The following is a 14,793-nucleotide window of genomic DNA, read 5'->3' on the forward strand; positions in this document are numbered from 1 at the left end:
AAATTAATTTCCATATCTCACATTGGGAGATTTTTAGTATCGATATACCATTGTCCACAATACCATTATTCATAAAACCGGTACCACCGTACAATTAGCACAGAGTCCGATCACGACCCGATCGGCTAGGCCATCTCATTAGAGACATCAACCACAAATTCTCTCAATATCAATACCACCGTCTTTAGCACGGAGTCCGATCACGACCCGATCGGCTAGGCTATCCATTAGGGACATCAACCACAATTACCATTTCAATTATAATTTCCAGTACAATCACCACCATATGTGCGGCATGGTGTCTGATCACAATCCGACCGGCTAGGCCGTCTTATTTGAGACACCAACCTTTTTATATCAATCAACGCATTTCATATTACTTTCACATCTTTTTATTTCATTGGCACTAATGGCCATAATTATAAGATCATTCTTGGCACGTTGGCCATAGTCAGTATTTCATGCTCACCTTATCAATTTCAAATATCATTATCGTCGTCAACAACAAATACAATTCAAATCAAGGTGTGTAGTACACATATGAGCAATTTAGAGTCTAAGTCACATAGAGATATTTCACAAAATTTAGCATAATAGCCTTCATTTGAACTTGACTTAAAGTCAAAACATTATTAATGCACTGCCCGTATTTTAACACATCCTCAATTGGTAACAATACATGAATAAAACATTTTGGATGCTTGTTGAATATATATCTTTCAACCCAAGCTTACTCGGAATAGCCAGTTTCATAATGAATCACTCGGGACTTACATAATTTATATGAATATCGTGGGATTCAATTCTAAGAGAAGAGTTTAGCCAACATACCTCAACCGTGCTTCCTTAAACTCTAAAATGTTCCAGAATTCTTAGCAATTTCAATCTATTGCAGAAATATAACAAATTGAATCACAATTAGGAGGATGATCATGGTTCTAGCTCACTTGAGCATTTTATCAAACACTAAGTGCGCATTAAGGTTTCAAGGTCCTTTTATGGAGAATTCCATCATCCCACAACCCAATCTTTACTATTTTTAGCTCAACAATATTCCTACACCCTTTGATAACACATGCATGTAAAATAAATAACTCTCATGCCCAAAAATTATCTTGCTAGTTACCCATTTTCAGAAAAATTCGAAATTAGGGTTTAGGGTATAGAATCTTACCTCTAGGATGAAGACCTAGTGAGCTTCCCTTCTTAATCTTCCAAAACTTGAGCAAGAATTGAAAAACAATTATTGAAGAACACCTTCTCACTCTAGGGCACTCTCTCTCTCTCACTCTAGAATATCATATTATGTCTCAAAAATGGCCCTAAAGAGTGTATTTTACGAAATAGGGTCGGGTTTTAAAACTCCAAAAGTGAAGCTCCGGAACAAGGTATGCGATCGCATAACCGATATGCGCACCGCATATCGATCGCATAGTTGTTTACAAAATAGCCAAAAGAACTGTGTGTGTAAGCGGTCACTATGCGGTCCGCATAACTGTTATGCGGTTGCATAATGCACTGCATAACAGTTATGCGGTCGCATAGTTGATTGCATAGTTGCTTCCAACTAATCCAATTAACTGCCTCACTCTGCGGCCATTATGCGATCTGCAGAGTGGTTCTGTGGTCGCATAATGGACCGCAGAAATGCCCTTTTACTAGGCCTTACACTTAAGTACTTTGAAATTTTTCGGGGTATTACAGATTCGATCTCGTCGTCCTCTAGATCATTCCCTTTAATTGCACATGTGTAAGAGGTGACATGCTCGTTTGGGTCGGTCGTTCCATTGTACTTAGGAACCTCGGGCATGTGAAACTTCTTGGGGATCGGTTTGGGAGCTGCGCTCGGGGGGGAAGGACTTTTGTACGAACTTTTTGGAATCCAAACCCTTCAATATTGGTGGTGCCCCTGGGATTTGATCAACCATGGAGTTATAAGTTTCCACCTTCTTGTCGTTTGCTTCGATCTTCTTTTCCCCCGACTCAACTCATTTTGTTAGTTCCTCGAGCATCTTCATGATTGCGGTATCGGCTCCCGATTCATTCCCGTTCGATCTCCTTAACACCGACTCGACCATGCGAACAACTTCCTGGGACTACTCGGGCTCGATCCTACTTGGTGCATGATTCTAGTTTTAGAGCTGGGCTATCACGACTTGTTGAGCCTGCAACATCTCGAAGATCACCCGAAGGCTAATCCCGCCCTCTTCACCGCCATGTGTGCTCTTAGCGGCCGATCGAACTTCCCTACGGATGCTACACTCGGGATCGACGACCAAATTTGCATTAAGGGCTACATGCGAGCTGACGTCGATTGGATCTATAGCCGGAACTCCATCGAGGCCAACTGAAGGTATGTCGTTCCCTGGTGTTGTGTTGTCATTCTCGTCGTGGTGACCGAAATCATTGTCCATGTGTATGGGTGCTGCCTGAGAGTTCGACATTTTGATCCTGGAATCAAAGATACTCACAAGAACAAGTGTAAAATAGCGTGTGTTATGAAAGTTAGTACCAGGCAATCACTATTATCCTTAGCCCCATGGTGGGCGACAAACTGTTTACCCTAAAAACGAATAACAATTGAATTTATACGCGGTTTTAAGGATACGTGACATAACTTGGCACAAATCAAGAGAATATATTAATATTGAATTTGATGATAAAAGAAATAATGCAAACCAAATGAATCGAATAGCCTTGGCCCTCGAATTTGATCACCCTTGAACCAAGTGAAGTTTCAACCAATATAAGAACAGAGTAACAAGATAATGAAAGCTAGAAAAAGACAGTATATTGCTTTATGTTGCGTAAATGCGATGATTTTTACAAATGATCAGGCCCCCTTTATATAGTAGGGGAATCCTACTCTTAATGCAGTTCTAAATGAAGTAAGAAATCTCGTGATTGGCTAATTAATCGGCATATCCTTGATACATGCCGAGATCTCCGCTCGATCGCGGATATTCCGTCTTTCTAGTATCCGGCTCAGTAAATTTCCCTAGATCTTGCCAGATCTCGATTTTGTTCGATCCCGGGGTCTCGAGCTAACGATATAACTTCACACCTCAGTTCGATACGACTCGAGTCGGACCTTAATCTATCATGTTCCAGTCTCGATTAGTCAAGCAAGGGGCGATCCTGGTTTTGACCATATACATAAGTATTTAGATATTATACAATGAATTTCTTTAATACCAAAATGGTGAAAGAATACATTTTAAATGATAGTCACAATTCACTTGATTGACTCTCGAGAAGAAAAAATTACAAACAATTTGGAACACTTGGGGAAAAAATACTTTGATGATACGCTATTAATATTACCTTCTATAATTTTCACTCTATTTTTTTTGTTTTCCATCCGATGTTCGGTATTCGCATTGCAGTCCGATAAAATTAAGATTTACCCCGAAAGATAAAAAATTATTTATCATTCCACCACAACCCATGTTGATTATAATTTACGCTCTATTATTAGTCAATAAGTATTAATGCAAAGACATGCACCCACAAGATGAAAAGTTAGAGAAAAGCAATCAATTGGTCTTTAACTAATTTAGATATTGTAGACCAGATAAGATCCCAAATGAAATCAAGATGGATTCTTCTATAGGGCCAGTCCTCTGAATTTATCAAATTGTCCTCAAGTAATAATAAGTACGTCATTAATTTAGCACTTACTAGTATCTAGGAAGCAAGCGGCCTTAACATGATTGCACGTTTCGAAAATTGTAGAAACAGAAAAAGGTTCAAACCTTCTACTCGTTTAAAGTAGAGAAGGAGATGCTTCTAAAACTTTACATATACATGTAATTTAATTAGTACTAGTACTATTCAAAGTTTAAATCGTCAATAAAGGTTGTATATCAAAGGAAATGTCAATAAAGCGTATACTAAAAAGACTCGACATAGAAAATTCCAATCTTTACATCCACTTTATTAATAAAAATATTTATAAATTTTGTTTAAAAAGAATTTTAAACTTTTTTTGTATTTGCTTTCCCAAATTTCAAAACTGGTGTCATGGTCCAATTATACGGCTGTTAAGCAACACACCAACACTTCGATTAAAGTATCTTTAACCGGATGATCCGTATTTCACTTTTTTCTATAGAGCCAAATATTCCCATTCCACCACCTTTTCTTTTCCTTTTCCTTTCTTCCCTTCTTCTCTTTTTTTTTTTTTCAATCGAAACTAGGTGTAAATATGGAAAAACAAATATAAAAAAATAACCAAATGCATGAAACATTCCATGTTCATGTAGGATTCGGAGAAAGGACACACCTCGAAGCTTCCTGTCACGTGCCTCTTTCTTCTTAGAAAAGACAGAAGGAAAGTCCAAACCCACCCTTCATTCAAACTAGCTAGGTTTAGGGTTTTTATTATTTTCTCTTCGTATGAGACCAAATAATTGCATGAGCCAAGATTTTCTAAGCTTACTTTACTACCACTTTTTTGATATACTAGTACCAGATTTGAGAAGCCTTTTTTTTTCCCGCTTCTTCTTACTTTTTATTACTTTTGTTGCAGTGCCACTATTTTGTTATACTGCTTTCAATTCGAATTATGTAATAAATATATATACAAAAAATTAAATTATGCACATATTAAAAAATCACATTCATTCTGAATTGAATCCTAAGTGCATAGGATTTTTTCAATTAAAGAGAAAGAATAGTGAATTTAAAAGATTAAACAAAGAAACTAACGTTAGTCAAGGGAATAGCAAAAGCAAGTAGAGATGTTTGGTCAATCTTTATATTGAAACTTTAGAGCAAGCAAAGTTGTAGGGGGAAAAGGAAAGATGGTTTTCTTAACTACCAGTCAAAACCTATCTGCAAAAATCCAAAGAGTGACTAATGATAAAGAAGTTAGAAAGAAAAAATTCAAAGAAAGAAGAAAAGAGAAAAAGGATCCAAAGAGGGTTTCAAAGAAAACAAAATCAGATACTTAAAGTGGGAAAAGACATAGGTTTTTCTTCTGGTCTTCAGAAGAAGTATAGAAGCTAGCATTGATAGAAACGTATCATAGAAACACAATTTTTTTCAGTCAGTTTCTCATAAAAATATTTTACTATCATCGAATAACCAACCATTTTATATATATTTATTTGGCTTTGCTCTCTGTACATGATTTTGTTCTCATCTCTGTGTTTGTTTCCTCACTTTTTTGTTACTGACCGTGCAGTTCAGTAAACGAGAAATTGAGATTCTACACAATCTTAATCACATAAGCCATTATGATTATGAAGTCTTACTTTTCCTAAATTATAGTTTACTTTCTTGCTGATAATAATTGTGATAATTACCTCAATAATTACCACATCCTTAGTGCTAATACTAGTACTAACATTTTTGCCTAACAATTTTGAAATACTCGAGCACATTTTCGAATGTCAGCAGCTTTTCTCTCCCTCTCCTTTTTCTTGATTTCAAAATTTACATTTCGTCTCTGAGAACAAAAGACACGTTTATTTCTTTTTGAGATATGGCCATATATGTACGTACCATTCATTAATGAATTGATCAGAGAAACCCCCAGAGCCAAAATTTGTCTCTGAACGTTGTTAAGCTTTCTACATTAGTTGAACTGAAAAAGAAGAAAGCTTTCAGAGCCATACTTTCTCTCGTGTGCATTAATAAATGCAACTGAAAATATTTCAGAAAGAAAGGAGAAGGAGATCGAATTAGAAAGACCATTAATCGAGGGCAAGCAAATAAATGCACCACTGAAAATAAAATAAAAAAACTACAATTAAAACAATACTTTTCTTTTTTCAACTCTAACAAAAACCCACCTGCATTAATGGTTTGGAACATAATATTACCAACACTAAAGTTATATTTACAAACTGGATTAACACATATGACAAAAACTCACACGCACAACTTCTCATGATCGATCCACTAACATTTTAGAAAAATGTAAAGCCTAAAAATAAGGTACTAAAAAGCTAGAGAGAGTAAAAGAAAAAAAGAAAGAAAACTTGATATTTAATAAAGTCTAAGAAGAAGAAGGGGGCATAAGATTTAATCCAAGGTCATCTTTTTCCAAGACTAAACGAGCTTTGTTAGTCTCCCCCATATTAAAAGAAGAAGAATATTCAGGGTGCACTCTTTTCTTGGACATAAGTGGAACACCAAATAGTTTAGTACTTCTATTAATACCCATATCAGCTGCTGCTTCTTCAAGAATTGTCACACTGCTGCTTTGTGATGTCTTACTTGGAGAGTTAACGTTGTTGAAATTGCTCATCATTATATTCATGCCATTGTTGATCATTCCTTGTCTAGGATTAATCATATGTTTTTGGACAATAGGAGTAGCAGAAGCAGGTAATAGGGAAGAAGGATTATAAGAACTACTTGGTGCAACTGGTTTGACATGATTTTGAACAAAGTAAATAATGTCATTGTATAGTTTTCTCATATGAGCAAGTTCAGACATAAGCATATTGTTGCTTCTTCTTAGCCTTTCATTATCTTCTGAAAGAGCAGTGACAGTAGTGTTATTATTATTGGAAGAAGTTAGAGTTGTAGGTGAGTCGCACCAATTGATATTGGGTTGTTGTTGTTGTAGTAGTTCGTCTGAATCAGGTGGTGAAATGCTAAGCCTATTATTATTTGGGTAATTTGGAAAAAAATTTGGACCACTCATACTCATTTGATGGTTAAGGGAATGGTGGTGATGATTCATAGATATTTGTGGTTGAGCTGTTTTTCTACGGTGGATCTCGCACAGCAAATGTTTTTCTCCTCTTTTGAAAAACTCATTAGCAAACTCCCATCTGTCTGGTACAATTTTCCTAAAACCCTAAATACACCAAAAACCAACAAAAAAAAAAATTAGAAAATCTTGATAATATTTAGTATGGAGTATTATATTTTTTGAAGAGAAAATAAAGGAAAATAGTAGTACTTACATAGGTATTGAGTTGGCGGACGAAGCTAGAGAAATTGTTGTGTTTGAAGTAATTAGGGAGAAGGTCACGAGCAAATTCAGGAGGACGCCAAACAATAAAAGTAGAGTCATCTTCACCCCAAGAAACAATATGGTCAGTAGTTGGGTCATCAACTAGTTGGTATGTTTTGGTTAGGAATGGAGCTGGAACTGATTTCTGTGAGTCTAAAGATAGTAATATCCCTTCGCAACTGTCTAACATCAAAGCCATTGATTGAACAAAGAAAAGCGTAAAAATGGACTAAAAGATCGTTGCAATTTTTCTTGAATATTCAGAGAGAAAGAAGAGAGTGGCAATACTGAAACAAGATGACAAGAAAATAATGTTAAGAAGAAGAGAGAGTGAGGGAGGTAATAAGGAGGTTATTTTTGTGGATGGGGTGGGGTGAGGGGGTAATGAGGGGGGGGGGGGGTATATTTTACTGAAGTGCACCTCGGTTATGTGGTGAGAGAGAATAAGTGTCTGTATGTCTAGGACTGTGGAAATAAAGGGCCTTTCAAGACAAACCCGTGACATTTCTTTCTTCTCTTTCTACTGACTTTGATCCTCTCACGCACACTACAATATATAAAAATGGATTTTACGTTTTATAATTGATTCGTGTAGAAAAAATTTAATCTCATTTATTGTGAAAAAATGTAAGTTATATATATCGATAATATAATAAATTTTGTACTATTTGTATATTTTAATTAATATGTTATAATTAGTGGCGGATCCATTTTATTAGGTGAAGGAGTGTTGATTGACAGCTCTTCAATGAAAAATTATATTATATAGTTTAATTAAGTAAAAATTATATTTATGTATATATATTATGTATTTACTTTGTGTGTGTTAGTTTTGTATATTTTAATACTCCTTAGTAAAATTTATGGCTTTGTCACTGCTTATAACATGTAACTTATCATTATTTATAGATATAGATTACATGTAACCTATTGTTGTTATTGTTGTTGTATTACAAATAAATATTTATTAAATAAAATTACTTACGATCACTTTTAAATGACTTTATATAGCATGTACACACTTTATATCTTAAAACTCTATTATGAATAAAAATATATAATTTTCTATAAAAAAAATATAAAAGCATGATTTTTTTACGCTGTTATTATATGAAAATTAAACTCAAATTTTTTTGAATCACGCAGCCACTAGAGGAAGATGAAATTGACGGTGCCACACATACTTCTTTCTATACACCTTCTCTTTTCACTACTGTCTTTTATGTAAAATCTCTCTCTTCTTTTTTGGCTGCCTTTGCTCTTTAATCCCTGAAACTGCTACTTCTGAAGAATACTGGTTTTGCTACAGTTCCAAACTAAGCTAAGTTTCCTTAGCTGCTCTATTTTTACCAACCTTTGACTAGCTATGACTACTTTTTCTTGACATTTGACATATTTTAGGAAGTAGTATATCAATGGAAACATAGCTAAAAAGTTCTAAAAGCAACGATTACAGTAATTATTTTGGTCAATCCAGTAAGTTTCGTCAGAAGTATTATTAATTGAGGTAAGAAATATAGAGATGTACTTCAAATTATAATAATGTTGAAGCAAAAAGAAAAGAAGAAAAAGAAAGTATGTAAGTAAGCAAGCAATCCTCCTTTTAAGTTTCCACAATAAATACTTAATTAAGTAGTAAAAATTTACTACCGTTTCGAAGTCATTTTCTTCCTTTAAAAGGTTGTGAGATTTGACCAAAATTCTATAACTACACTGGGATAATCTTTAATACTTATTTTCTTTTTGCTATCTCCACATTATGTTAAGTTTTGGTAGGAAGATTGCTGTTTTCATCTTATGTACAAACACTTGTTGAACTTGCAAAAGTTTCTTTTTATTGCGGGAATTGTCTAGTAAGCTCTACCCATAATTATTACTCCTATGTTCATCAAATAAATAGTTCTTAAGTTGGGTAATAATAAAACAAAAAGGGCAATTTAGTCCTCTTTTGTAGATATTCTGTCCTTTGCAAAGAAACCTACTACAACCATATGAAAACTACAAGAAAACGAAAGAAGAAATGGAAGTAGAAGAAGAAGAAGAGTGGTCTATTTTAACTTCACGTCAAACGAGTCTCTTCTTCTTCTTTTTTTCATTTTGTAGGTTTCTATTTGTTGTATTATGGCACCAACCCAACAATACCACACTGTTACTCTCTTCCCAATTTCGAATCTAATCATTTTTAATTTTTCTACTACTCATCTTACTGTTCCTTAGCAGGCATAAAGCATAATAAGGTAAAAAAAAGTATCCATCGAACTACGTGACATGATTCAAAAGCCTGTTCCTAGTGACGATATTTCACATCTTCTTCTTCTTCTAATTGCTTCTCTTCTTTGTAAATATTCTAAACTTCAATATTCCAAATTTCATCATCTCGTGCAATTGTTTTGGTGGTTATCCTTAGAAATTTCTCACTCCCACTCTCTTATTATTGAATAGTGTTTTTCTTTCACTTTTTAGACCGTGTCTAGGCTTCTTTGAGCTTTGAGCCCCTTACCCCAACTAACAATTTTTTGGTTCGCTTTTTGACGTGTCTCAGGTGTATTTTGAATTATTGGCCTAAAAAGTTTTCATGAATAGCTGCAAAATAAATCATTATAGCTTTTCTTTCCTTGTAATGGCCCAAGAATTTCTTTTTCAGAAAAAAATAATTACCAAATCAAAGTCCTAGAGTAGTATTTAATTATACTACCTTTTTTTAAAGTATATATTATGGATTTTTTTGTACACATCAAAACTCACTTCCTTCAACCTTAACCAGTGTCAGAATACGAACTTGGTTCATACAATGCATGCAATATATATCCTTTAAGGTTTTTTTGGGGTGGTTTTTTTTTTTTTTTTTGGGGGGAGGTTATTTGAGATTCACAATATTGAGACATTGATTCATTGTTGATAGTAAGTGATAATAGTCGACAGTAAGAGTAGGGACATAATAACATGGCCCAAAGTGAAACCATAGGAAAATGATGACTAATAATTTCAATAAGATACCCCAACTGATTATTTTGATCATGGCTATGATACTCATTATTATTGTTAAAAGAAAAGTAAATTTCTCTATTTCACCACGCCAATCATCACTTCTACCTTTTTTCCTTTTCTTTTTGGCTGTTCTCCACACAAACTTCTGTCTAAAATTATCCAAAACTTCGTAACAAAACTAACAAGTAATCTTCCTTAAGAAGCTAACTTGTCCAAAAGTGATTGCTTTTTATTTTACTACATTACGACATATGAATATAAAAATATATATCTTATGTTTGCTTTTAATGAAACACATTATTAGTTTTGTAGACAAACATTATAAAATTGAGTATTCCTTAATTTTATGATGTTCTAACATAAGAATCCATCAGTATTCCCGCTTTCTTCAACATGCAACTTTATTTTTCGGAATTGTGCAAAGGTAGGAATTGGAGTTTGTACGAGATAAAAGTCATAAATGTAAAACTATCCTAATACGAAGAGTTTGTGAACTTACCAAAGCTTTTAAAGTTCAAAATTGAACTGAAATCTTAAGTTTAAATTTAAAAAATCTAACAGCACAGGGGAAAGCCCTCTTAGGTAAGTTATATAAGGAACCATATAATTTTGAGGATTTAACGTTTTATGCAACGAGCGTACAAATAACTTTTACATTATCAATATTTATTTACCAATCATAGTAAGTTATCTTATTTTTTTGAGTTATTAATTCTACTTTTAAAAAATATTAACCTGCAAATATTATCTTAAAAATGACATAATCGTGTAAAATTATTCAACTCTAACTTTAATTCTTATAATCAGTGTATATACTCACAATATTTCTCCTAAGAAATATATTTAGCTAATCAGAAAATTCTGAATAATGCAATGCACTTCAGTCCGTATATTGAATACGTCAACAACATGGGTGTAGACCTAAATTTGACCATATATACATGGGTATCGAATAGGCATGAAGGTAAAGAAGCTCTGAATATCGGTACAGTTGTTTATATATTTCAGGAAAATTATATTAAAACACTACAAAAATATTAAAGAAAAACAATTTAATAAAGTGTCAGCTTCAAGTCCCGATAATTTAAAAACAAAAACAAAATAAGATTCAAAATATATTTAATTCTAATTCTGAGAAAGAAGACTCTTAAACCTTCTCTTTCTCACTCTTTTTTCTTACCCTATATACTATTCTGTTCTCAGCCAGTAGTTCAAATTTTACAGTTCACACACCGTGGCTTCTGCAATCTGTATTCAGCGGCTGACATGGGAGACAGGGTCCTTGTTTTTTATATTATTTTATCTTTATTTTTATTTTTTTGTGTAAGTCTGTATATTATTACTACTTCTTTTTCTTATGCCATTCTCGTGATTTTTGCTTTGGAATTTTCCGGATCCTCCTATATTTATTCCCACCACTCTATTCCCCTATTCATGTTACATGCTTATATGTGGGAATATTTCACATGCAACTCTCAACCATTGCATCAATTTAGATGTACCATCTCAAATGTACCTTCTATTTTTTCACCTTTTTTAAACATCTCATAACTTTAATTTCTAATTTTTGTGTTTTTTTTTTTTAATTTTAGTATAATTTTCTAGTCAGTGGGTAGGAAGCTAAATGTATGTTATGATAGCTAGTTGTAATAAGACTTTATGATTAGTTATGATAATTATTTTCATAATTAGGAAATTATGAAGTAGAGAACAATGTTGATCAATCAACACCAAACAATGCATTAGCTATAATGAGCAATTAATAGCATTTTTCAGCAATGTAGGAAAGGCAAAAATGATCAATAATCAAGCCCTTGTTTTAGTGGTATCATTGTAAAATGATATATAGAATGGATGTTTCTAGTTTAGATTGGATAATTATGAAGCAGTTACAGATATAATAATTCTGTTGGCATATCTAAAATCTTCTCAATGTAAATTTTTTCCTTTCTATGAATAAATGAAATCACAAGCAAATCACGGGATATCTTGAACATTTTTAGGTGCTTAGATGAATTTTCGTGAAATTGAGGAGTCAGAAACACCATTATATGCAACTATAGGTATCTATTTGGCTATTCGATTTATATGTTAAAAAGATAATGTTTTAAGTGTAAATATATGTTCATTTTAAAGGTCTCTCACAAAGGTATTTCATATACAATCAAACTTCTATAAAATAACCTCGCTTATTTTAATATTTTTTGACTGCTATAGTAAATTGTTGTTATTGAAAATATATACATTATAACATAACATGAAATATTGGTTCTAAAGAAAAACTTCGCCTTTTATAGTAAAATACTGTTATAAAGAATGAATGTTATATAAATGTTTGATTGTATTTTGTTTTTAATATAACTTCATATTTTCTCAGGGATAATTTTGATTTAGGACTTTCTCCCATTTAAGAAATTCACGTGAAATCATTCTTTTTTTCTTTTTTACTTTTTGAGGGGTGGTGGTAATGTAAGTCGAGCTGAAAAATCTAAAAGTCATATGGAAGGAGCCCACTACTTATAAAATAAATACTAAATTGATAGTATCAGGAAAGAACATGCAAACACATTGGTTTTTGTTTTGGTATGTATGTAAAATCTCGGGAGAAGGAAGGGATAGTGAAAGGAACCAAGAAGATTCTATTCTATTACTATATCTTAAATATTTTTGCAGTGAAAAGTGAACCCCACTTAGGCACCCTCTCTCTCACATGACCACTGCCTATAAAATACTATTCTACTAACTATACAAATACAATAAATAATTCTCAAAACCATCATCTTCATTATATAATGTTAAGATGACAATTCCAAGGAGAGACAGCTTAAAACACAGACCGAATACGGATAAAACCTACTCCTACTCTTAAACCTAGATTCTCATCAACACACACAAAAACATGTACAGTCTCATCTTCTTATCTAATTAATTAATCAATTTTAATTGTTTGATTATGCGAATAGTGACACTAATGCACGCCTTTTTGCTAAAGCAGAAATAGAAATAGAGAAGAAAGAATCAAAATCAGTTCTGTGTAGGACAAGCTACAAGTTTTTTCCCTCTGTCTCTTCTCACACTCTCTTTTGTCCTATATATTGGACCCTTTCTGCAGGGGCGAGAAACTCCACATTTTTTCCCCTGCTTTTTTACTTATTTTAACTATAATTATTTTTATTTAATTAGGTTCAGTTTCTTGTCCACCATCAAGATTAATCACCTGTTTCCAAAACAAGCACTCAGTAAGTGCCCCTTAATTACATTATTTTGTTTAAAGAGGCATCTAACCTATTAAGATTCTCTACCATTTAGCAAAGTATAGATTTTGATTACAATAATACGCTTTAGAAAATACAGTACATTTCTGAAGAAATTGTGTTAAAGAAAACTTGGTACAATCTAAAGGAATTTGTTTTCCTCAAACGAAAATGACATGCAATCTTGATCATATTATTGTTGCAGCAAAAAAAAGATAAAAATTACGACGGAATTAACCTTTTTTCCTCGCCCGACGTTCGGTATTAACATTAGAGTTTAGACTAATTCGGCTTCATGCCGTGTAAGACCATTAAAGGGGAAGCGTTTATACTACTAATATTTTTATTCTCGATTCTCGGGACTCGAACTCGAAATCTCTGATTAAATATGGAGATATCCTATTTATCTCACAATTGATGGTCGAATTAACCTTGTATTGACACCCCTAACATCTTACTTTCAACATCACAAAAGAGTTTAACTTCTATATATTTATAAATTTTTATAACGAAAATAACGATCGGTAACTGTTCATTATAAGTAAACTAGTAACTTAAGAATAATACAAGCATCTATATATAAAAATTACACTATTAATATATATATAAAAAAATTATACCGTTAATTTATGTAAGGTACACCATGGAGTATAAAAATGGGTATGATTTAATCAACTTTCCAAACTCCTATCAAATAGGGTTGAGTCAAAGTTGGTCTTCTGCAAGATGCATGGTATTGTCTGGTACTCTGCATTTTCGTCATATATGCAAAACAGTTGTTGGATTTTTAATTCTTTTTTTGGTTTTGGGGGGGGGGGGGGGGGGGGCAATTGAGAAGAGGATAAATAATTCACGAGGGGGGTGGGTGACACGGGGGAGGGCGGAAGGGGGGTAATTGACAGCAGTAAATGATAAAAATTATAACATGAATGAATACAATTAAGAAAGGGTACACACGAGGAAATGGAGATCTGAAATAAATGGGCAGTGTGCTATGGCCTGTGCAGGAGAAGAAGGTACCATTTTCTTTTTCTCACAGTCTCTGTTTCTGCCCACGACTCCCTAATACTCTCTGCCTTCTTTCTTTTGTCCTTTTTTTCTTTTGCTTTCTAATGTGACAAAATCCTTCTGTCGACTCATATTTCCCCAATTCTCTCTCTCCTTCTATCTGTTATTAAGAGTACCTATTTTTCAGGCCACGTCCACTCCATTAATGCATGCACGTTATTTTTCGTACTACGGTCTAATTTTTTTTTTCATTTGTTTCGAATATTTTTAGTTGATATAGCGAATTGTTGTTATCTAACATACGAACATCACATCAATCCCTTTTTATTATAAAAACTAAGCTTTTTTGAATTTAATTTTTATATAGGGATGTTATTATAGAGAAATCTGACCGTAATATTTTCACTTATCCTTTTCTTTATCCTTTTCTTTTTCTGTGCGTTTTTCTCTTTCAAGACTCTCAACAGCAGATTTTCTAAAAATGAAGATAATTGTCTCCTGGTTTTGAAAGTTGAACTTGTCGCTTCTTTAGATATCTCTGGAATTATAACCGGTCATTTTCTGACATAA

The 14,793-nt window shown here is 33.2% G+C and overlaps 1 protein-coding gene across 1 annotated transcript; it reads right to left on the bottom strand.

The window, feature by feature from the left end:
* Nucleotides 1–5,736: 5,736 nt before the first annotated feature.
* Nucleotides 5,737–7,323, bottom strand: LOC107773390 (heat stress transcription factor B-4-like). Its single transcript, XM_016592816.2, has 2 exons — nucleotides 6,924–7,323; nucleotides 5,737–6,814 (listed from the first exon to the last, which is right to left on the bottom strand). Exons 1-2 carry the CDS (start codon nucleotides 7,170–7,172, stop codon nucleotides 6,005–6,007), a joined length of 1,059 nt encoding a protein of 352 aa, XP_016448302.1. The 5' UTR covers nucleotides 7,173–7,323; the 3' UTR covers nucleotides 5,737–6,004.
* Between the last annotated feature and the right edge of the window lie 7,470 nt (nucleotides 7,324–14,793).

This window comes from Nicotiana tabacum, chromosome 12 (genome assembly GCF_000715075.1).
Source record: "Nicotiana tabacum cultivar K326 chromosome 12, ASM71507v2, whole genome shotgun sequence".
NCBI classification, from domain to species: Eukaryota; Viridiplantae; Streptophyta; class Magnoliopsida; order Solanales; family Solanaceae; genus Nicotiana; species Nicotiana tabacum.

What these genes read in the sequence shown, in the direction of transcription:
- LOC107773390 (XM_016592816.2), bottom strand. Translation starts at nt 7,172, where the DNA reads ATGGCTTTGATGTTAGACAGTTGCGAAGGGATATTACTATCTTTAGAC. An exon ending in TCCGCCAACTCAATACCTAT is followed by an intron (nt 6,815 to 6,923) that starts GTAAGTACTACT and finishes TGGTGTATTTAG; the next exon opens with GGTTTTAGGAAAATTGTACC.